Source organism: Manacus candei, unplaced genomic scaffold (genome assembly GCF_025592945.1).
Source record: "Manacus candei isolate 608988 ecotype Guabito, Panama unplaced genomic scaffold, ASM2559294v1 h1tg000017l, whole genome shotgun sequence".
NCBI classification, from domain to species: Eukaryota; Metazoa; Chordata; class Aves; order Passeriformes; family Pipridae; genus Manacus; species Manacus candei.
Genome location: NW_026138065.1, coordinates 521,379 through 544,922, shown reverse-complemented (window position 1 = coordinate 544,922; position 23,544 = coordinate 521,379). Strand labels below are relative to the sequence as shown.

General features: G+C 40.5%; 1 protein-coding gene across 1 annotated transcript; it reads right to left on the bottom strand.

Moving 5' to 3' along the window:
• Positions 1 to 879: 879 nt before the first annotated feature.
• On the bottom strand, positions 880 to 23,419 carry CUNH1orf198 (chromosome unknown C1orf198 homolog). Its single transcript, XM_051783531.1, has 4 exons — positions 22,963 to 23,419; positions 15,109 to 15,159; positions 5,279 to 5,830; positions 880 to 3,333 (listed from the first exon to the last, which is right to left on the bottom strand). The coding sequence occupies exons 1-4, from the start codon at positions 23,308 to 23,310 to the stop codon at positions 3,277 to 3,279; spliced, it is 1,008 nt and encodes a 335-aa protein (XP_051639491.1). The 5' UTR covers positions 23,311 to 23,419; the 3' UTR covers positions 880 to 3,276.
• Between the last annotated feature and the right edge of the window lie 125 nt (positions 23,420 to 23,544).

Genomic DNA, 23,544 nt, shown 5'->3' with positions numbered 1-23,544 from the left:
AAGACAGTGCCCAGATGCTGTGGATTTGCCTTTGTTAGAGAGAACTTTTAAAAGTTGAGGTGGAGCTTAGACAAGATTGAAGCAAACTATGTGTAGGCCAGATCCTAAATATAGTTGGAATACCACCCCTTAATTGGCTGTCGAGTCTTTCCAAACCAAATTCTTCTTCAAGTGCCTTTTTAGTTGTTGTTGGAAATTCAGCCCAAGTGTAAACCAAATTGTTTTTCAAAATACATTTTTGTAGATGTGAGCAAGCAGAAGAAAAACTATTCTTGTAGCTGCACATTTCGCTTTCTTACACTTTGAGAACTTGCTTCATAGGACAAAAGGCAGAAAGTGAGACTACCCAGTGGCCTCTGCTAGCACCTTCCTTTTCGTGACATGCTTTTAAAACCCATACATAACCCATTCTCTCCTCCATCCTGCTTGGGGGAAGTGAAGAAACAGCTGTGTGGTGTTTAGTTGACAGCTGGGGCTAAACCACGATATGAGTTGTCAAATTGCACCTGCAATAATGATCCAGATACTCCTTTGGATTACCTGAAGATATTGAGGGGAGAGTGTGTGTTAGGTTTAAGTCTATTACAGTGAAGTACAAATAGATTTCAGTCTTTCCAAAATCTCACCTTGTCCCCAGCTGTCAGATGAAATAATAAAGCAAGGATAGTTTCCCAAAAGATTCACTTGACACCTTGAAAAAATAGCTGAAGTGTGTTGATTTCTTTTTTCCTGACCTAAAAAATTCAGCTTGTAAGTTCTAGATCAAATCATTCTTGGCTGCCTCTCAGGAAGATTCAAGATGCCACAAACAACTCCAATGGCACTGACGAAAGCAGAGTATATGGGACATCACACAAAGCACCACAACAGCCTCGAACGTTTTATTTAAAGTGACTTTATTAAAACACTGTTAATATAAAATGTGACCAAGTACAATTTTTTTGTAAGAATGTTTAATAAAAACATATTCAAGAAAGAAGGAGCATCAACTCTTGTTAAGCACAGGAAAAACCTACCAGGATAAGTAAAAAGTTCTGCAGCATGTTCTACCAGCTGGTCCCAATGTGTCTTAGGGTCGAGTTAGCCAATGGAAGAGACAGGCAGTCAAGGTTCTTCCCTAAGAAGCTTTAAGGTATTTAGCAGAGATTTAATGTAACACTCCTCAACAGCAGAAGACTTCATTTTCAGATCTCCCCAAATCACAAGAAGATTAGAATTTGCATCTTCATTTTGGATTTAGAACTTTTCAGCAGCTCAGTGTACAGAAAACTAGATTCACTGGTAACTGTAAACCCCAAGATTAACATTTGTCAGCTTTGAAAAAAGGTGCGAGTCAATGCTAATTATACACCTAAAGAATTTGTGCTAAAGTTGTTCTAAGCTATATTAGTGCTGGATGCTTGTAGCAAATGCTAAAAAAGTGCAGCTAATTAAAAAACAGCAGAAAAGTCCAGGATGGTAACAAGTACTTTCTGAACTGCTGAATGCAAGAGATAATATCCATGAATTACAGGAGTTTGTACAACTCAGGAAGAATGTAAATATGCTTTCAGAAGTCTGTAAATAAGACTATGCAATGACTTCCACTCTGTGGCAATCTTCCCCTTTAGCTAAGAAACCTCTTAAGAAAACACTAGAAAAATTGGAAGGTTTGGCCGTGGTGGTTCAATTTTTTGGGGGAGTGAGGGGTTCGAGGAGGAGTGGAAGGAGAGACATACAGCATTTTCCTTGATCAACAAGTAAGTTTTAATGCTCTATCAGCACACTGTTCAGAGAAAGCAGCACACCAATTAGAGGTAAAGATTCTTCCAGGACATTTCAAACTCTTCCTGTAACAGGTAGAGTCCTGCTTCATCCAATTCTGCACATATAACTGCCCCTGGCACCAAACCAAATGTCAAGTGCTAATCCATGAGAAGCCTAGCACAACTATGGTCTAGGAGATGGTGACCTTCTTATAGCCTTGGTTGGGACCCATTAGAGCCCTGTGTTTTGCCTTCTACCCCAAACAAATGCTATGGGACTATTGCTGAGGTAAAGGGAAAAGTCAAACCTTTGGCATTGGAGCAGACCAGTCACTGGCTGTGCGTAGGGGAATTAAGGCTTCAAGGTGAGGTAAACACAGTGAGAATCAGTGTGTAAATCATGCTGCATTTCAGAGACGACAGATTCAAACGACAGCTACTCTTGTTCTCTACATTTTAAACACCAAAGATCATTCAAAAGCAGAACTGGAGGCAAGACTGCTGAGGGCCACCTTGAGATGCCTCTCTGCACCTCAGGAACAAATGTAACCCAGATGTTGAACACTAAAGAGAATGTACCCACAAGGAGGAAAAAGCACCAAAGTTGATGAGTCCTTGAGACGACAAGCTGCTTAAAAACAAAAAAGCCTTACGCTGCTATGACCTCCCATAAACATAGTGGTTTCCTGACATAAAGGTAATCTACACTCCAGAAATTCTCCAGTGCTGTAGTTCCAGCACTAGTATTATGAAGAGTTATGCTCTAGTAAGGAGGCAGTGAATTGTTAGGCTTGTGTTCCCTGAAGAATTTCGCCAATTCATTAGTTGTTGTTCCATTCCCCTCTACCCACCCCCAAGTCTTTAATCCAGAGAGCAGAAACACCTGTCATTTCCACATATCATTTTTCTAACACTCTTATGTTATTATAGCAGATTTGTAGGGTACAAACACAGTGCTTCTTTGGATCCATCATTTTGGCAATGCCTTTGCCCTCTTCAGAAGAAAAGTGTTTTCAGTAAGTGGTACAAAAGTAACTTTCAAACAAAACAAAATCTATAAATCAATGCAATTCTGTATGTTTGTTTTTCATACTACTTTTGCTAGCTATCTGAAGTATGGAATGATTTTCTTACTTGGAACCACTGCACGTGCAACACTATTTCTTACAAGCCATGCTAGCAAGGTTTCGATTGAAAACAGCAATCTGGTCCTGCAGGTTCCATTTGTAGGATACAGAGACTCTCATTTGTGTTTCTTTAACATGTGTATGGTAACTTCTCCCATTCTCTCAATACAGTAGCTACCAAAAATTTTAAGAGATATTAAAAAAATATCCAAATGAAACCACACTTCTATCACTGTTTAAAAAACAAAACCGCATATGGTGTTACAAAAGTTTATACAAAGGCAACATTTAAGAGTTTGAAAGTTACTTCTAGAAAAAGACACAAATTCTAGTAAATTAACATACAAGGAGAAAGGTATTCCACTCCTTCCTCAAAATTGGTTTGATCTGTTTTGCAGTATCTTTTACCAGTTGTCCAGAAAATCAAAGCCAGTCTTCAAGATAACATTGCTTGTACTAGTCTGGAAGAGAAAAAAAAAAATAATATGTAGTTGTTAATTATGGTATTACAAACTCAGTATTTGACTGCCTATCTACAAAATAAAATTTAAAATGTTGTCTGCCAATATTTCAAGGTCTTCGCCTTGCTCTAGACACCTAAATACCTACACCATAAAATGCCAGACATGGAAAAATACTCACAATGGCTATTTAAAGGCAATTGCAAATAAAAATAAAATTCTTTTCATGGGCTGCAGTCAAAAACTTATTTTTCTCCTTATGGAAAAATTAATAAAGATCAATCTTTTAGACTAGAGTGGGAATTGCAGAGAATGAAAAACACAGAAGAGAAGCATCACTAATTCAACAGATTGTCTGTTGCAATTATAGTCAGTTGTTTCCAGGAAACTACACAGTTTAAACTTTGATAAGTTATTTACTAGGCTGTCAAGAACATGCTCACTCCTGTAGTGTTTCACTTTTAGCCATGACATTTGAAGTGATTTTAGTGTTCAGGAAAAGTATTCAAGAGGCACAGGTGAGTCTCTGCATTATCTTCCTAGAGCATGGCTTCCCAGAACAGGGAAGAAAATTCAGAGAAGAGGAAAGGAAGAAAATTCTATAATACATAAAATTCTCTGCTACTCTGTTCACATTTTGACATGGGGTGTGTGTTTTTCCATAGAGAGAAAAATCAGGCTTTTCAAACTGTTTCAGTTAGCTTGAAAAAATTCCCAAAGGAATTAAAACTAGCAAATCATTAATTTGTAGGAAAACAAGCTAAAGCCTTTAATTAAATTAGAGGACTACCATGGTCACAATTTGCAGCAGAACAGCTCAATAAGCATTATCTCTTAGCTTCAGAAAAAATAACTAATCATAGGGCTTCAAATACTCAAGTGGCTTAAGTATTGTTCTCTCCTAAGTGCTGCCACTTCTCTTGCGAGGAGCTACCTCATTCTGTATCTTTCTGACCTTACATAATCTTGTTCAGAATTTAAACAATCACAGTTCAGAAAATGTAGTAGAGAAAAAGTTATGCCATGTGCTGAAGATGTACAGTAATGTGTCAGCCTATTGCCAGAGTGATGCCACAGATTACAAACAGAACTGCACAGCTCTGTTTGAAGAACCGCTCCTCTTCCCTACTTCACAGTTTTCAGGCTTCAGATCTCTTTCTTTTCTTTCCTTCACTATGTCATATCCTGCTGATCCCTTTCTTTTCTCACAGATCAGCATCTCAGCATCTGCTTTTAAAATAGCTTCAATTGGCTATTGAGCTGCTTAAGGTTATTTTTTGTTGTTGGGTTGTTTGGGTTTTTTTATTAAAAAAACATTCAGAAAGCTAATTCTGGAAGCTCACTCTATTTCTATTTTGGACTTTAAGAGAAAACACATTTGAAAGCAGCCCAGCTGCCTGGGACAAAGCACTGGGAAGTGGCTGTCAGGCTACTGCCTGAAACAGCTGAGAAACTAGTTCACCATTCACCACTATGCTGTGTGTACCAATAAAGTATCCTAGCCTAGACTCCAGCTTATCTACTTTTCAAGTTAAAAATTTATTCTTTCCATTAAGTGTTTTGCTGTTTCAAAAAAAAAAACTAAAACCAAACCAAACCAACCAAACAAAAAAACTCCACACTCAACCAAAAGAAACCTGCACAACCTCTTTTACTTTATATAGCATGTTACTAGGTAGCTTGCTGTCAATTAGCCACTGGGTGCCTTGTCAGCATTTCTGGTGTTATATTTAAATTATGCCTTTATCCTATGTGTTAAAAAATATTTAATTCAAGTTAACGTGTTAAACTTTTAAACAAAACGTTTAATAGACTCCTCCATTTGAAAGATAAAAAGCCATCAAGCTTTATGGAGTCCCCGATCTTTGAGAGTGGGTGGCCCTGTCAGATTTTAATGTACTATACAGTTTTTAAATCTAGGGACAGTGGATATAGCAGTACTTACCTGTCCAGGCATTTGTGGGTCTGTAAGTATAGTACCATCAGTATCTTCCTTGTTTGTCCTAGATGATGCCAGATCCTGTGGTGGGTCAGGAAGAAAGAAGTCATCTAGAGAACTAGTGGGGAGTTGAGAAGGTCGAGGTTTCTCCCATTCGAGAGATACGGAAGGTAGGCTGGGGGCGACAGACTTCTCTGGTTTAGTTATGCTCGGCTTCTCAGCTTTTGTCATCTCCTTTGGAGTAGACTCCTGTCTGTAAAAAGAGGGAAGGGGTTTCTCTCCTTTCTCCATGGACTTGATCTGGCTGGGGGTCAGGGACTGGAACTCAGACTTGTCTCCTTCAAACTTTGAGCGCTCTGCATTTATCTTCCAAAAAGAGGACTCCTCTTCCTTTCTGGGTGCTATCAACCCATCAGAGCCAGGGGTCTTATTGGCCTGAGAAGATTTAGGGACTTGGACGCCAGGTGCTGCTTTAACAGGCTGCCTCTGTTCATTTTGCATCTGGGCACCACCTTGTTCTTGTATGGATAGAGATGCAACGCTGAACTCCATCTGACTCTGTTCAGGGTTAAAGAAAAACAGAATTTCAAAGCCCCTCACGAAGATAGTTTTGACCTTCCGACCTCGATGCATATAGGTAACACCTTTGCCCACAGTGAGGCAACTCCCAGACAACAGATACACAGCAAAGTTAACTTATTTTCTCAATAAATGTCTATTTTTGTAGTTTCATAAAAATAATAATTTTTAAAAGTCTGAAGTGCAAGCAAATATAAGAGTCCTAGACCTGCTGCAGATTAGTCAGAGAAAGCAATCAGGCAATCATATTCGAGTTACTCAGTGCATGCACAGCACTAGAACATTAGAAGAGCGACACTAAAACATCAGAACAGCTGCAGATGTATTTTGAAAATCATAGATGTTTTACATGAAAATATTAAGCAAAAAAAGCTTTTCAGTGTAGTTTAAAGGACAATCTTCCACTACAGCCTTTGAAATAGTTGGCTACAATTCCACCTACTTCCAAGATAAAGGATTAGATGTAGTGGGTATGCACAGGCAAGTCATTTTACAATTCTAATGCACCTCTGAAGGAAAAGAAACATCTCCAGCAGGACCAGTTCTTCACCTATTCCAGAACCTTGTTTTGTTTTTACTTGCAATGCAAATAGCTAGTCATTTCTGATAGGTAACACTGGGTCAAGGAAGCAAGAGTCCACAGTTAATGCATGATACAGATCTTGCAAAAGTCACCTGAAAGCTAACAGTACTTCAAAACGTTCATTTTACTTACCACCACTTCAGTAAAATGATTGTCAACTAGTTGCACACTCTTTAGGCTAATAAAAGTTAAGCCTTATTTCACTCTGAGAAACATGTAACCATCTTTAGGAGCACAGACAGCACCATAGCAAGTGCCAGGAAAGAACAACCTAATGTCTAGACTTTTGTTTGTAAAATGGAACAAATAATGCAAAAAAAAAATAAAAAATTTGCATTTACTGTTACAGCTATGCTGTTGCCTGACTGGGTTTGAAAAAACTCAAGACGAGCTGTAACTTTTCCTACAAATGGTTAATAGATACTTTAGAAGTTCATTACATATTTGTGATGTTTTTTCCCATTCTACTTCATTACCCAGCCTTTCTGAATAAGACTGCAATAGTATGTATGGGCCTGATTCTAAAACAAGTCCCAGTTGCATATCATTTTCACTAGAAATGTTTGATCTCGAGTCCTACATTATTGTGCATGTTAAGTTCAAAGGGACTCTAGTTCTAGCAGGTCTCACACAACTAGTAGTTAATATTCTGAAACTTCTCATCAAAGAGCAACTGTTAACCCAGCAACTGATTATTTATAAAACAATTTTTTTTAAACAGTCAGCAGCTGCCTACACATAATTTGACTCCTGGACTTACTTCTGACCTTTCTAAAGAATTAGATATATTATTTTTCCAAGGTTATAGGCAAGGAAGCACCAAGCTCCATGTTTTCACTAAGAATATCAAAAGATGCAGAACATAAATAAGCTGGAAGTAATTATAGCTCAGCTAGAGTAAAGGTGAGTGCAAGGATACACACAACTCTTACCAAACAGCTCAACACCCCATGCTGCCTGCAAAAAACTAAGAGGAAAACCGTGGTGCTCCAATTTTTTTTTTCAACAAAAGTCATGACGTAAACCTAAGTGCAGAAATTTATCCTTAGATAAATTTTGCATAAACAAATTATAGATGCACTGGTGTTGAGGATTATTTACAGTGACTGCCATTCCTTACATTAAAATATAGGGATTTATTTGCCTAAGCTCATTTGGCAGCAGTACTGAATAGCGATTTATCACCCTGAAGTTAAGACGCTTTACGACTTTAGAACTGATAAAATTCCAGCTTAAAAAACCCATAACACAATATAAAATAGACCTGCACTTCTCTACTATCCAAAAGGAAAAATAAAAGACAGATTAAAAAAAAATTCCATCTTGGAAAGCCTAAATTGTGTACGACTTGTCATGTAGGAATTAAAACAGTGCTACTTTTTATCCTTCAGCAGTCAACTGCCTTCTGAGTAGACTGTCCCAGGGCTCACACTAGGGATGACAGTAGCTAAAGGCCACCACAGCAGGAGTCACTTTCAGTAGAATGATTCCTTCACCCTCCAGCCCAAGAGAGAGGGAAGGTCAGTGCCCAGAGGGCAGAGAGGCTATCACAACCCCAGATCCACCAGGACAGTGTTGGAAATAAAACCCAGCAAAAACACTGATGGAAGGGAAGCAGGGGTCTGTTAGAACAAAAATTAGAAAAAGTAAACCAACAAGATGGCTCTGCATTTCAATGTCAGTAAGACAGACAAGCAAAGCCAGGCCTCCTGAGAAGTTCTTAGACTGTGGAGCTAAAGGTATATTTTATGTTCTTTTTTATGGGTCCAAATATCAACTCAGAGGTCTGGTTTGGAAGTGGCACAGATGTTGTGCCTTTCCAACCTGCTCACGGATGCATGTTCTGAAGAAGATGTCCTTTTTGTCCTCTTAGTATGGAGATCATGGAGTGTACCTTTCCATTTTAGAAGACAGGGTCACCTGACATTTAAGATTGCATACTTGTATCATGGTATGCTTTGGAGATCAAACAGTTCATAATCTGACATGGAATAATCCAAATGAAAATATTTCTTCAGGAGTTTGCGTTCTCCCACAAGGAAGGTAAAGAAGATAAGACTACCCTGACAGGTTCTGAAAGCACTGCGTCTCAGCATGATGTAAATACAGCTCCGTGAGGTCAGATGTATAATTCTGCTTCTAGCATTTAGCTCAAGAAGCCAAGAACTTCTGTGGACCAGCCGCAAGATAGTCTGTATTCCTTGAAATATATAATGCTTCTATTTGACTTTTGAGGTTACTTAACACAACTAAGCCCCTAAGTTAATGAAAGAAAATGATTAATAGGCAGTATCTTTCAAGTAAAAAAATTGGCAATAAAACAGCCTCCCCCGCAAGATAAAACAAACCAAATAACAGAACAGCATCATAAGTAGGAAGATAATTTCACACAGAGATGGAGAAGACCCATGTGTGAAACACCCTATGCTGACATCTAAGTAATGAATAGTGCTGAACACTCTAATGAGTCACTAGACACTACAAATATGATTTTAATTAGTGTTCTGCTCTCAGTTTCTTACATCAGATTGCAAATTGGCAATTGGTTGCGTCAGCAGGAGAAAAAAGGAAACAATATTTAAAAGACAGTTACCCCCTTAAAAAAAAAATTTCCTTTTCCTTAAGGTTTGCCAACCATGAGAATAGCATCTCTCCTGGCCCCACTCAATATTAGGGCAGCAGCTCGCCTGTCAAGGGTCACACTGTGTGCTCACTTTCCTCAGGCTGAGGCAGAGTTGCTGTGAGCTGCACTGGCACACGTAGCATTCAGCGGTGGAAGGGTGCCTGTGGCACTCTATTAGCTGCCACCTTGGGGAAGCAAACACTGAACACTGGGATATGATTTCATGATCAAAAGTGAATTGTCATTTAGGCACCGTTTGGGATTCTAGAGACAGGGCTTCAGTCCCCCACTGCTTTCATAGATTTTGTATGACTTTAAATGAGCTGCAGTTTCTGTACTTATAATTCTCTATCTAAGGAATAAAATAAAATTATTTTCTTTTTCCTACCCTTTGTCCAAATTGTATTTCTGGGAACTATTCAGCCCAGAAACTCTCAAGAGTTTACAGGCAGGCTAGTGAGGTCCCAACTGCAATTTCTAGAAGTTACTGGAATTCAAATAAAAGCTATTAACAGCAGTAGTATTTTCAAGATGTTGCAAGAGCAAATCTTTCTCAACACATTGAGAGGGGGGAGAGAGAGCATGTGAAAGCATGCACTAAGAAGTATTTTGAGGCAGAGTAAACCTGGAAGTCTGTGTTCTTTATGGTCTTATCCCTCTGGTCCCAAACCACTGCAAGGGTTCAAATAAAGGATGCCCTGTCTTGATCATTCTTCTGAATAATAAATATGAATAATATTATAAATTGCAGGTTTTAGTTGTATGTCCATCTTTCCTTAAAAAGATGATATTAAGGTATTTAGGAATTTTGTTTATTGGATTAAAAAATTTAGACTAAGCTTCAGTTTCAAGGCAGCAATAATCCACCAAATCATACTAGTGGCTGTATATACTCATGAGAAACAATGTATTCTGAAAGAGAGGCACCACATACTGAGAATGTCATGATTTAATAATACTGTATAAAATCGGGTCTCAGTTCATAAGTCTATATTAAAAACAAGATGACCACAAAGAACCCAGGAACTTTTAAAGCATCTTATTCACTCACCAGGAATGTGTAGTATTTTACTAAGCAGTCACGCAAATACAGCCAAAACAAATTGTTTTCCTTGGCAGGCTGAAAAATCCAAATTGTTGAGAAAAAACTGCAGAAACACTGTCAAAAGCAACTTGTTTTAAGCACAGACTAATAAATGCAGAGGTAAGAAAGCCAACTTTAAAAAGATTTAGAAGATGACTTTGCTTTGCTGAATGGACAAAACCAAAATAAATATGGGACTCAAAGTAGTTGCAGTTTTTGCTTTATCTCCTGTGCACATCGTGGGTGTTTTTAGGATCTTTTCAGTCAGAAAGAAATCGTTAGGTCAGCAGAGGCAAATTGCAAATAGAGCCGAGTACTCAAAACCAATCTAAGTAATTTTAGTCCCTACAGAAAGACAATGCCAAACATATATAGCATGGATCTCTGGAGGAAATTACATTATATACTCTTTGGTGATATGAACTGCATTCTAGTCTGCCACTGCTACCATCTAGCTTGAGCCAGCTGATGCTGACAGTATCTGGTACATGCCTGGTTTTATGCCCAAAAACAACTGTCTAAAGAGTGATGTAGGTAACTGAATCCTTAGCTGAGAACACTTGGCCATGCAGAATAAAATAAACATTGAACATAGTTTCTATTACCACAAGTTGGGTTTTTTTTTCTCAAGAACTAATAGTCAACAGTGGTCTTACAGCAGCGTGTTTTAAATGTGTTTTAAAGGGAAGGCTAATCCCAAAACCTCAGGGATCTTGCTTCTTTCCTTCCAAGGAAGCACTGCCATTTATGCCTGCTTCATAAAAATAATTACGCCAAATTATAGTTTATAACAAACAATTATAATATCAGGCTGCTAAGCAAAGGAAGGAAAAAAACTCTTTTCTTGAACTTTTTTCCTATTTAAAACAAAACAAAATCCTCCACAACTAGGACTTGTATGAAGAAGGATACTGAAGTCTGTCTTTTAGTTTTAGATAAGGGAAACAGTTTGCAAACCGTGTTTCTTTATAAGTGCAATTTTTCTCTTCCTAAATCATTGCTAGGATTAGATCACTTCTGTAGCAATATAATTAGGGAATTCAGACATGGAGGCAGCAAACAGATTATTGAAGGGATTGAAGCTTGACACTTCCTTGTTTTGCTTTTTTTGGTTTGTTTGTTTTAAACACACCTTGAAGGCTTTTCTTTTCAACAAATAGCTGATGGTCTGTTGAAAATAGAAGAGAGCTGGCAATTATTCTACCTATATCAAGAAAAACAAATTTTTAGATATGCATGTGTCAATTTCAAGCATTTGGAATAAAACCTGTTTTCATTAATAGCATGAATTAGAAATAGATTCCAACTTACTCCCATGCTGCTCAGTGCAATCAGCGTGTTAACTGAGGTGGCAGACTGAAATTATATTTTCTGCCCATTATTAAATTATTAAAAAAACAAACAAACAAACCAAAACCATAAAACCCACAAAGTTCTCAGTTCAGGAAGAGTTGCAGAGAAATTTTATTTCCAAACGCAGGCATGAGTCTTGTTTTCCATTTATATCTTGAGGTCCATGCTGAGTTTCACTGAATTTTTACTTCAAACAAACCAAGAAACCTCAAAGGCTAAACTCAGCCAAAATGTCGTCTTTCATCTCACGTAAACCTGAAGCCATAAATAGAATGCCCTGAATTCATAAACCTGGTTAGAGCTCCATTTAAAAATGTAACCCACATTTCAAGACATTATGTCCATGAGGGCTCCACCCATGAACCAAATCACTCCCTCCAATTCAATCTCTGGTTTTAAAATGTCAGCCTATTTGCAGTGCCAAGAGAACTCATTGCTTCCCAAGTAGTTTTCCTTCTGAGAAGTGATATCATTATCTACTAAAAATATTAATTTTAATGCTGTCAAACAGCTAACTCAGCAATTTACATGGTATTTCTACTTTGATTTGTTTGAGGATTTAAAAATAAAAAGGTAAGACAAGAAATACACATCAAACTGCTAAAAATAGTGGAGACACTCATGCAAGTGTTTGCTGTGATAAGATGACTTAAGCCATATCTCACATTTGTGTTTAAAATGAGAACACAGAAAGCTTATTTTTGACACAAGTGAAGTTATCGAGCCCTTCAACAATGTTCTGCCCAAAATGACTGCAATTTAGTACACTGTTCTCTGGGTAAGTTTGACAGCCATGGAATTAGGGAATCCATTGCACTAGCTCCTGTAAGAAAAATTTATCCTTACCTAATCCCCTAGAATCCTCTATCCTTACCTAGAATCCCCACTGGCATCACTGTAACACCTGAGAGGCTTCATCTTGGGAGAATACATGCTGTCTACTCTTCTCATTACCCTCTTAGTTTCCCTCATGTTAGTTACAAATACTGATTTTGCTGCTTTATTTTTCTGAGTCCCACTGTTCAAAAAAAAAAAGCCTAGTGGTTTTACTTATTTACGTCTTTATTTTGCTCTGCAAAAGCCACATTCCTTTCCTTGGGTAAAACAGATCACATTCATGTACATTGAAGGCATTAAAGTGAGATCATGGGAAAGAATATTGTGGAAAGACTAACCCTTCACAGGATAGAGCTCATGGAATGGAAAGAGCCTGATGGTCTTAAATAACAGGAGGAACAGATTTGGCTCACAAGACATCGCACGTGCATTACAACACATCAACCTTACTGAACAGCTCATTCAGGTTTCCTCACATGGGACCAGTTCAGCAAGGATACTTTTTCCTCAGCTGGTACCTCATGGGAAAATTGCCTTCCAGTATCACCTTATTAAAGTACTGGTTAGGGAAGAGATCTAAGAGTAAGCATGAAGCAAGATCTCCACCTTTAGAAAAGGAAGACTCAGCAGCTGAAGGATTTGGCTGACAGACTGATACAATAGGAGGCACCGAATTAAAACCAAAAGGAAGCACCCACAGAAACCAATCAACCCACACCCTGTAAAGCCAGACAAAATGCATTCCCTAGAGTTTTGCTAGAGAAAAAGGTCAGGCAACTTTTCAACCTACAGCTGAGGCACAGCTTTTATCCCTGGTCAGCAAGCAGGGAGCGGGGGAGAGGGAAGCACAGCTTCATCAGCCATGACAATTACTTCTAAAGCAACCTCCTCCCCACCTCACTTCTTTTCAGCAGCCACACGGGTGGTCCCATATCATTCTATGATCCTCCATTCATTATAGTAAAGGATGAAACTAGTGCATCTATCCACTTGGGTCCCTCATTTTGAAACAGTAGGAGGACAATAGAAATAACATTAATCAGTAAGTGATAAACCATAGGTTGGGTTCAAAAATCCTTCACTAGACATACAAGCATTAAAAAGAAAAAGAGTATCAATTAAAGAGAAAATCCATTCAAATGCAAATGCATCTCAATTTGGATCACCAGTCAGCACATTACACAAAGCATTATCCTCCAGGAAGTTCAAATATTTGGAACTTACAAAGTATTATCAAGACAGAGCATAAAAATATGATTACAGCTGCCACGTTCCCAAACCTGAGTTTTTGGATTCATACCAAAAAATAGAGGAGACACAACAATGCTGTCTCCAACATATGATTTATTACACCTTATTGTCAATGAGGTCCACACTTTTCTCACGGCTTTTCCTTTCTTGGCAGCTTCACCCAAGTACACCCATTTTAAAAAGCCTCTTTGGTATTATACTAACAGCCAGTGGCTGTTTCTTCTAAAGGTTCTGAAAGACAGGAGGGCTTGCCTGAGCTACCAGGCTTCCACTGCAGGAAATTTTCCACTGGTTCCTGAACCATCACAGCTTATAAAGGGAATTTTAAGGCAAGTGAAGACTGGCATTGGTTTCTCTTAAAGCACGGCACTGTAGGCTGCCGGGACCCAGGAGCCACATCAAGTTAGAGGTTAATCAGCTTCTGCAAAGCACAGATGGGGCGCTGGCTACAGGCAGTGACCTTGAGCAGGGAGGGCGAGGGTCAACCAAATTAATTTAGTGTTCACTGGCATTTCCAAATAATTACTCTGCATTAGGCTAAGATTATATTCATAAGCTCATACATGATTATCTACATAGTTCAAGGGCAAAAAAAACCCCAAGCCAAAACAAAATAAAAACAGGGAATAGGGCAGAAGCAGCTTTCTCTGACAGAGAACACAAAGTCTGAAATGTATGATTAAATTAATATGTTCCCCATACACAGCTGAGAAAGGCAATGAGCTGTGGTTTTGCTCCCAGAATTTCTTCAACAAGAAGAATTAAGCTTGATTTTCCACCATAAACATGGTACAACCATATTTCATCAAACTGCATGTTCAGAAAGATGGAGAACTCTGGCTCCATATTAGGCATATGAGAATCCCATCGTAAATAATACTTTAATAAAATACCAGCAGTAAAGTGAGAGGTGAAAAACAGCAACACAACAACTCCCAAACCAACCCACCACAGAAAGAAAAAAAACCCCACCACATTCTTTTTTGAAGGAGATGCCTTTTGGAGATGTAATAACATAATGCTTGTATCATAACCTCAGGTCAACAAGTTTCATTACATTTGTTGTAGGACAACATTCTAGGTCATAATAAAAAGATGAAGCATAAGACAGGCCTTAAGAAAAAATCCAATCAAGTTACTAGATACCTGCAACTTTCTCACCCTGTTTCCTAGCTAGTTTACTCCTGACTGCCAAAGTGAAATATGGTTATGTTTTATACAATATCTGATAAACATGGAAAGTTGATTAAAAAGTTTGCAATGAAAAATCAAATAATTTGTAATTAATCAGTTTTACACCCGCACTTGAAGCCAGAAACTTAGTTCATGAAGTCCCATTTTGTGTTTCTGTTGATGTAAATCAAAGTACATCAGTTCTGTATCATTTGCAGGATAGTCACTTTACACAGCTCTCATAGAATAAAGGTGATATTAGTCTATCGAGTATCAAAATGAAGACAATAAATGCATAAGGAAAAGTATAAAATGACAGACCAACATTAAAAGTAAAATTGCTGCATATTTACCTTCGTTTCCCAGGAGAATGGAGCTGAGTGTTCATCTTGCCAAGTTATGTCCTGAAATAAAATTCAAGAATGACTAAAAATCAGAACAACAACTTTACCTGCTGAGAAGCATCATACAGATGACATTACATTACACTGCTGGAACTGTAACAACCACTACCACACAACTTGCTAAAAAGTGAAAGCCCTACTTGAAGATGGCGCTGATTACATTTTAGGACTGACTGAAAGCAAGTTCTCTGAGGGGAAGGTTATCAATACTATACCAATTTAATCTACAAAATATACGAAAGTTTAACCTGGTCTAAACTACTTGAAATGGCTTCTCAACAAATAGCTTTAAGATGTATTATATTTCCAGTTTTCTACTAGGCATTTCTTTGGTAGCCACTAGCAACACACAGGGACAGAAAAAACAAAAGGAGAAAGGGAAATAAAGTCCCATTTCCTCCCCTTGGCAAACCGAAGAGCATGTGCACAACCAGGCAGTCACATGGCAGTGAAACAGCTGTGCAGCCATCAGGACAAGCCACAGCTGGATCCAGCCGTGACAAAACACATAATCATGCCACTTCAATGATGGCTGGTCTGAAGTAAGAATTCAGTGGTGTTGAAAGAGCCACACGACATCGATGGAGTAAAATCCCAATCTGAAATCAATTCTTTTAAGAAGGTATATTTCTGAAAATAATCCCGATTTGAGAAATTTAAATAACCTCTTCATACACGGCATGCCCTCCAGAAATACATGACCCACATCAAAAAAAGAAGGAGTGAAATAATAAAAAAATTACTGTATTTCATATTTTTTGAAGACTTAAAACAAAACTATTGCATTTCTATTCCTAGTCATGGCTGGGTCTCACTGGTACACTGGAGGGTCATGCTGGTAGAGGCTGTGAGTTGCACTCTCCATACCGAGTATATCCCTGTTTGGCCACCCCAGTATATTAGAAAGGAATGGGAGTTGGAATACCATATGGAAAGAGAAAGGCCAGGAGTAACCATGCAGGACTTTCATACTCCTGCTGTTCAGAGAATAACACAACTAGACCATGTTTTAAGACAACACAGGAACCCCACATCTCACTATGACTGCTCTTTTCTTCTTATTTGTGATCTCTGCCTTTATATAAACTTATTTCTCAGACATCTGATTTGCATTCTCTTGATTTGCCATCTTATTTCACCCTAGGCAGATTTTGCTGGCCAAGAGCTATGAGATCACAATTAAAAGTGTCTGAAACCATGTCCTAAACACGAAAACATGTCATTCTCCAACTATTACTCATCTGTGAAGCACAGGGTTTCTCGCAGCAAAGCATTTGTGGTATATATAAGGATGATCCCATGCTCTTAGAAAGAACTGGACTGATAGAGATCATCTAAGAGGAAAAGCCTGGACTCTGCTGGATCTCATATTCTGGCCAAAAAGGAAATTTGGTAAAGGAAATTTTTGCCAAGAACACAAATGTAATACCAGGTTCTCTCATTCCAGGAAACAGATACTCAGATGTACTAACATTTAAAGAAAACGAAGGCAATAAAAGTCTGCTTTTTAGTATCTATCAGTATTTGCACTGTGCTGCTGACCGCATGGGCATGCCACACCACTCAGTGTGTGATGCCTCACAGAAAGTGTATCAAACTATTTCAAACTCATTTTAGGACTATATCATTTGCCTCTGAAGCACATATGACAAGAATCACAGTCTGAAAGGGAAGAGAGATGGGACAACCCAACCATTGGATTGAGTCTCATACACAAGGCAGGACTATAACCCTTCTGTCCACATGGGGTCTGGAAAAATCAGTACTTGATTTCAACCACAACAGTAAAGGATACAAATGAAGTTCAGAGAACACTGTAACACTCCTACATGCTGTCACAGCACCTTAAAGCTCCAGACATGTAGGCATAGCTGCCGGTAGGTTTTACCTTAGGAATTTAAAGGAAGCTCTGTCTTCTTGCCATTTACAGAACAAGCAAACCAGCTGTGGACCAGTTTTAAACTTGGGTGCAAGCCAAGACCATCCTTGTCCTTGATGCAAGACATCCAGTTCTTTATTTTCCTGTATCTGAGGCAAGTGTAGACAGCACTGGGAGGGACCTCTTCACCCAATGCTCTCTCTGCACATTCTCAACTCAGTGATGACACCACTGTTGTGAGGCTGACCACAGAGGGATAGTAAAGCAGCATGGAGAAGGCAGAGTGAAGGTATGAGATCATCATGCAGCAGGATACATCATTCCCTACAGGGCAAAGCAAGTCAGCCTCCCATTTCATAGAATCTGATGTCTTCTCAACCATCACTGCACCTGTTGGAACCTCAACTTGTAACCTCATCCTCCAGTATAGGCAAGCAAAAAGCTCTTGAAATGAATTAACAGTATTTTCGTACCAGTTGTTAAAAAGTTCAGTTTAGAGATAAAATCTAAGACTTTCATAGACTATTTCAAAAGATGGAATTAGTAGACATTTGTTAGGCATGAGCAGTTCCCTAAAAGAAAAGGACCATAGATTTGTTTTTCTTAAAGGATGGCTCATTGTATCTTGGACTGCACAGCCCAGCACACCTCAGAGCCAGTAAGTCTGAGGAGCTCTGTCCACTTTCAAGAGATCTTCCATAGGACATAGCAAAGAATAAAATAGGATAAGACATGGTTTGAGGATACAAACCCTCAAGGTGATGTCTGTGGTTATTTGAAGTGTTCTTCAGGGTAGGATGAAGGAGACAGTTGACGAGTTCTGTCCATTGCCAGGGAAGGGAAGGAAGTTAGTGGCCTCCACCTCTTGTGCCCTCACACAGAGGACATGAAGAGGAACAAGTGAGAAGCCAGAGATTACACTTCAATAGTTGCCCACCTGAAGTGCCTGATTCATGTTTGTCATCAACAAAATATGAGAAATAACTTCGATGTAGAATAAACAAATTCTTATACATTTGAAAAAACTGGGAGCAAAATAATCAACTATTTCAATATTAACAAAAGAGAATTATGAGTGAAAATTCTAGAGAAAAAGGCCTCAAGGCTATTTATCATCAACATAAATTAGGAAAGATCCATATCTGATCAGCTTTTGTTTCCAGTACACAACAAAGCCTTCTTCCAGAAAGAAGGCAAATAAATAAACTTTTGTTCACCAGTGTTAAAGAAAGAACATATTTGTAAGAAATGGGGCCTCATGCAACATATTTCAGAGCTGAAAAAGACAAGAAAAAAAGAGAGAGAGAGGCAAAAATCTGGTCATATACTTGACTTCAACAACCAGCTGCAAAATATATAAAGAATCACAAACTACATTTGCTGTATGTAGGCAGCTCGTTGCAAAACAGCATCTGAATTTCAAAATGGAAGACACTGGTAGAAAAATGCCTGCGTATCTGACATGACGGTTGCTCAGTACAGCTGTCAGTAAGTGGGAAAGTCACAAACCCACCAACAAATGCATCTTGGAAGTATTATCAGAACAGGACTTGCTCTTTTTCGGGGTTTAACTGCACTCAAAAGCTGCCCTGCATTTTTCATTTTTTAAAAAGCACAAGTCTCTAACAGGCCCAACATAAAAGTTTTTGCTCTATTGACTATTTGTTGCTTTAAGGCATTTTTAAGTAGGGAGGTAAAAGGGTTGATCCTTTGCTTGGTGCCAAAGTTCTTAAGGCTAAGCAAAACAAAATACCATATCTGCCTTCAGGTAGATAAGTCAAGCTTCCCTATTAAAAGACGATCAATGAAGCTAACCGAAGTCTCCTACCTGTCTTTGCTCCACATAAAATGCTTACTACTTCTTAAAGCATATGGCATTTACTTCAATGAAAAATTTAGTTATTTCAAGTCCAACTCTTTGAGCTACTGAATACTGCTCAAATATCGAATATCCATTTAAAGAAAAAAAAAAAGAAAAAAAAAGAAAAAAAAAAGAAAAATCAGACCTTGAATCCATGTGTATGTCACACACTTATGGATAAAGAGGGACAGTATTAAGAGAACAGTGAGAACTTGTTGTAAACTACTATCTAAACTTTCAGTGAATCAAACAGAGGATCCGGTGGCACCAACTAACACCAAACCAGCCGCTTAACAAAGGCTGACCACTACAGCAGGCAAAGGGTGGTAGCCTCTTATACACTCTGGTTTTCCACTGGTTCCTCTCATAACTTATGACACATTTCAAAAATAATCAATTTATATTACATTCATATTCAATCCTGGTTTCTATTTTTAGATTTTCCTCCGTTCAGTTAACCTTCTTTTCTACTGCTGCGGGCATTAGACATGAATGGAGAAATGCCAGTAACTGGAGGCTTGTTAGAAAAGAGGAAGCTCTGTTTGAAGGTCGCAGCCTCCAAAAGCCCTCAGTCAAGAGGTCTAGACTGTCTAGATACAGAAAATTATGCTGAAGCAACAAATAATCTCCTGGTGCTGGGCTCATGTGTGATGGTAGCGAGTCAATCTTCAGTAAACAGAACAAAACTTATTTCATGGAGTCGTTAAATGACCCTGCCAGCCTAGAAGAGACGAAAAATATGACCTAAACCAGCCAACTCTAGAAAACTGAACAAGACAGAGAGGTAAGGGATGTTGGATTTTTCTAGCAGGAGGTGTTAGGCTATTGAGCTGATGTATTCTGGGGTTCATCTCAAACAGGAAGTCTTAGCTTGACACTGTGAGGCTGACAGTGGACATGTAATGGCTGGTTAGTGCTTGCATGCACCCTCACCACAACAGCGTGGTGCCCACAGGTACAACTGCCAAGCAGAACTGGGTGCCACCCAATCCAACTCTGCTTGAGAGAAATGCTGCTTGTGGAATCAGGGAGCCTAACTCCTGTACTTCAGTTTCTTTCATCAAGCTTTTTGAGACTTCTAAAAATACCTTCAGTTCTTTGACAGCAAGATGGGAGATTAAAAGAGCAGCTCTGGTGTCCTGGCACAAATAGTCTTTGGGACCCGCGTTCACAGTGCCCGCACAGCGTTGGTTATTAACTCCATGGCTGGTGATGCTGCAATGAGCATAAGATAATGGAAGAGAAGAAGCAGTGGCATTCAGCTGACTTTAGGCATTTGCTAGGAGTCACACATGGTGCTGCAGTGCTCTAACATTATAAAATGACTGGATCATGGCTGCAGGATGCCATGGTCCTGTTACCGCACATCTATTTTCTCTAACACCCTTCCCACACAGCCAACATACTGAAAGGTATTTTGAAAATGTAAGAGATGCTTATAGTTTGAGAACTTACAGTCCTGGGCTATGAGTTCAGGAGATAAATTTGGTGTTAGAAAAGATTTATGTGAAATGGTAGGAGCGAGAAAGAGGGAACCAACTGTCCAGAGATATGAGACCACTACATATATCTTCTGGACCACCTTATGAAAGTGGTCAAATGCATGGAAGTGGGACTGAAATGGTGAGAGGCCTGGACGGGTAAATCAGTATCTTCATCATTCATCCTTGGTTTGCTTTCTCCCTAGACCTCTAAAGAACATGAGTTGAAAGAGATAAAATTTCCATGCTTAAGCAAGCACAGGTAGATCACTACAGATTTCAACATCAGTTAACAGGGAAGATGAGCTGTGTCTGGAAACTTGAAACCTTTGGAGCAGGTGTCAGCAAGAACATCACCAGATCAAAACACTCTCACTGAAAGTGCTGCAAAATCAACAAGTGATTCTGAGGTATGCAGACTACTCTCCATTTCCTTGCCTTCGGATACCATACATCAATAGACAGGGACAGCAGCCAGGACCAATCTAATTGCCCTGAGCAAGGGCTGGGTGACCACAGTACATGTAGCAGTTACGTCTTACAAAGACAGCAGGAGCACAACTCAGTAAGCTGTTAGACCAGAAGACAAGAAGATAATAAAGCTCTGTAGACCAAGCCTGGAAAGCTGAACTGAAATGGCAAGAGACTGGCCACAGTAGCTCTGCAACAGCAGGACAAAGAGGAACAATTAGTGAGCCAGGGCAAATGTCCAACAATCAGGTCGAATGCCAGCAAGGGAGCCAGGGGAGAGGAAGTTATCAGATGAAGAGCCAGGAAAGGTTCCAAGGCCCAACAGTGCAGTTGGAAGAACTAAAATGGAAATTGAGGATGCCAAAACGAGTGGAATCTCTTTTCTTCAGAGAAACGATTTATATTAGCTTCTGCTTAGAAGTCAAGGAGGAAGTCAGTTGAGGCGGATGCTTCCAAAATTAAACACTTCGTATCAAGTATTTTGATGAATTCTTTGATTAATGGCAACAGAAACGCTAATACTACGAATTTTGTAACTGCATTTGGGGAAAAGAGGGGAAAGAAAACAGCTTGCTGAATTTCAGATGGACTCTCTAGCTGTTTTGTCAAGTGGGAAATTATAATTTCCATACAGTACAGCACAACAGCCTACAACACGCTTGCTTTCCTTCCAGATCCACATAATTCAAAGCAGAAAGCATACCAGAGCTCTCTGAGACTGGGAAGGCTGAACGTATTTACAGTCACAACTTTCACAACTAACTTTTAAATTTCCCTTCAAAGTTTGTTTGCACAATCAAATTTGTTGTCTTGTGTTCTTCTATACCTCTCTTTCACCATTACTATCAAATATTTACCTAGAATTTTGGGTATCACAGACTAAACAAAACTGAGCTTGACCCTGTATTCTCTAACTTTAGATACGATGTGCGTGCAGCACAACATCACACCTTCCTGACAGGTGAAACACAGGGAGCAGTCTTCTAGCATAAAGCTCCTTGGGAACCATGATGCCCAGAATCAATGCGCCTCATATGCTTCCTATAGATCCTATTGCAAGGGATATTGGAGAGGAGGCTAAAAGTAGCACTGTTCTCTTTAAATTGGATTGATGATTACAAATGCAGAAGCAGATTATGTTTTTTTTTTTCTGGTAGAAGCCACTTGAGTTAATTAACAATAGGTCACTGTAAGTTATTATATGAACATAGGGAAAGAGACTGGCTCTGTAATCATACAGAAATGTAAAAGAAAAGAAAACAAAGGGAAACAATACACAGAATAAGAGACACAGTATCTGAAGAGCACTGTCAGGTCTCTTCAAGCATTGTTAGACCTTCCTCTTTAAGGGATCGCACTCGGTAACATGACCCACTGCTCCAGACTGGGTACCCTTTATACCTATGGATTTCCAGAAGGGCTGCCACGCTTTGCCATTAGATAGACGGCTCTCAAAAGGTTCGAAATCCATACTTTGTGCCATCTATCTTTCCACACCCTTGTTTTTCCTGGCATGTGACATGGAGCAGGCTGCATTTTTTTAAGGTGTCAAACATGCCAAGAGCTGGAATGTTTTCAGTGTTGTATTTTTAACTGTGTCTAAAACTAGAAACAAAAAGGAAGAGACTTAATTCAATGTAAACATTCCCTACAGCCTATTTTCAGCAAGGGACTATGCCCAGCGCCAGCCAGGGCCATGCCCCGCTGTCGGGGCAGCTGGAACTGGCCTCTTCTTCAAGTCCCCGTTCTGCAAAACCCACTCCAGCGTTACCGTCGCTGGCGCCTTCCCTGCTTTTACAGTGTGACCGAGTCCCCCCGCGCGCGGCGTAACATCCCGCCCTCGCGCACAGCCAGGGAGCCGGGAAAGGAATAAACCTCATCACCGGGGCAACTCCCCCCAGTGAGGGGGGATGATGCCGACGGCGAGGAACACTCGCGACCCTCCGCAGCCCAGCGCCGGCGGCACCGGCGAGCAGGAGCAGCGGCAGCTGGGGCAAGGCTGCGGCCGCTCCGCCCGGGCGGCGGAGCCGTGGGTGGGGAGCGCCGCTCGCCCCAGACCCGCCGGCGCCCCCTCCCCTCGGTGCCCTGTCGCGGCGCGGCCCCCGCGGTACCTCGTCGCCGAAGCGCACCACCTTCTGCCCGGTGTTGAGGCGCAGGCTGGGGTAGGAGGCGGGCGGCGCGGGCGGGCGGGCGGCGCCGCGGTGCGCGGCGTAGCGGGCCTGGACGTGCGGCTCCACCAGGCACTTGTCGATGATCTCGTCCTGCTGCCGGGGCGGCAGCCGCTCCCACTCGGGCCCGTAGCGCTCGCGGATCCGCTCCTTCTCGGCCATGATCTTGCGCGCCATGGGGCTCAGCGAGGAGAAGTAGCTGAACCGCTTGCGCTCCCGCTCGTCCAGCGGCCGGTTCCCGTTCATCACCGCCGTGCGGGAGGCGGCGATCGCCGCCGCCATGGACGCCATGGCCACCCCGCCGCCGCCAGCCCCGCACTCGCACGGCGGGAATGGGAATGGAAACGGGAAGAGAACCGCCTCCTCCGCTCCCCTCCTGCAGACGCCGCCTCCCCTCGCTCCCTATAAAGCCGGGCCCGGCCGCCGCCCCGCGCTCCCCGCCCCCCGCACGCCCAGCGCCGGCGGCATTCCCTGCCCGCCTCCCCCGCGGCGCCTCTCGCTGCTCCCGGGTGGGGGGAGCCGACC

Coding starts and splice junctions, on each gene's coding strand:
- CUNH1orf198 (XM_051783531.1), bottom strand. CDS start 23,310: ATGGCGTCCATGGCGGCGGCGATCGCCGCCTCCCGCACGGCGGTGATG. Junction 15,160..22,962: donor TGGTGCGCTTCGGCGACGAG/GTACCGCGGGGG, acceptor ATTTTATTTCAG/GACATAACTTGGCAAGATGA. Junction 3,334..5,278: donor ACCCACAAATGCCTGGACAG/GTAAGTACTGCT, acceptor TTTCTCTTCCAG/ACTAGTACAAGCAATGTTAT.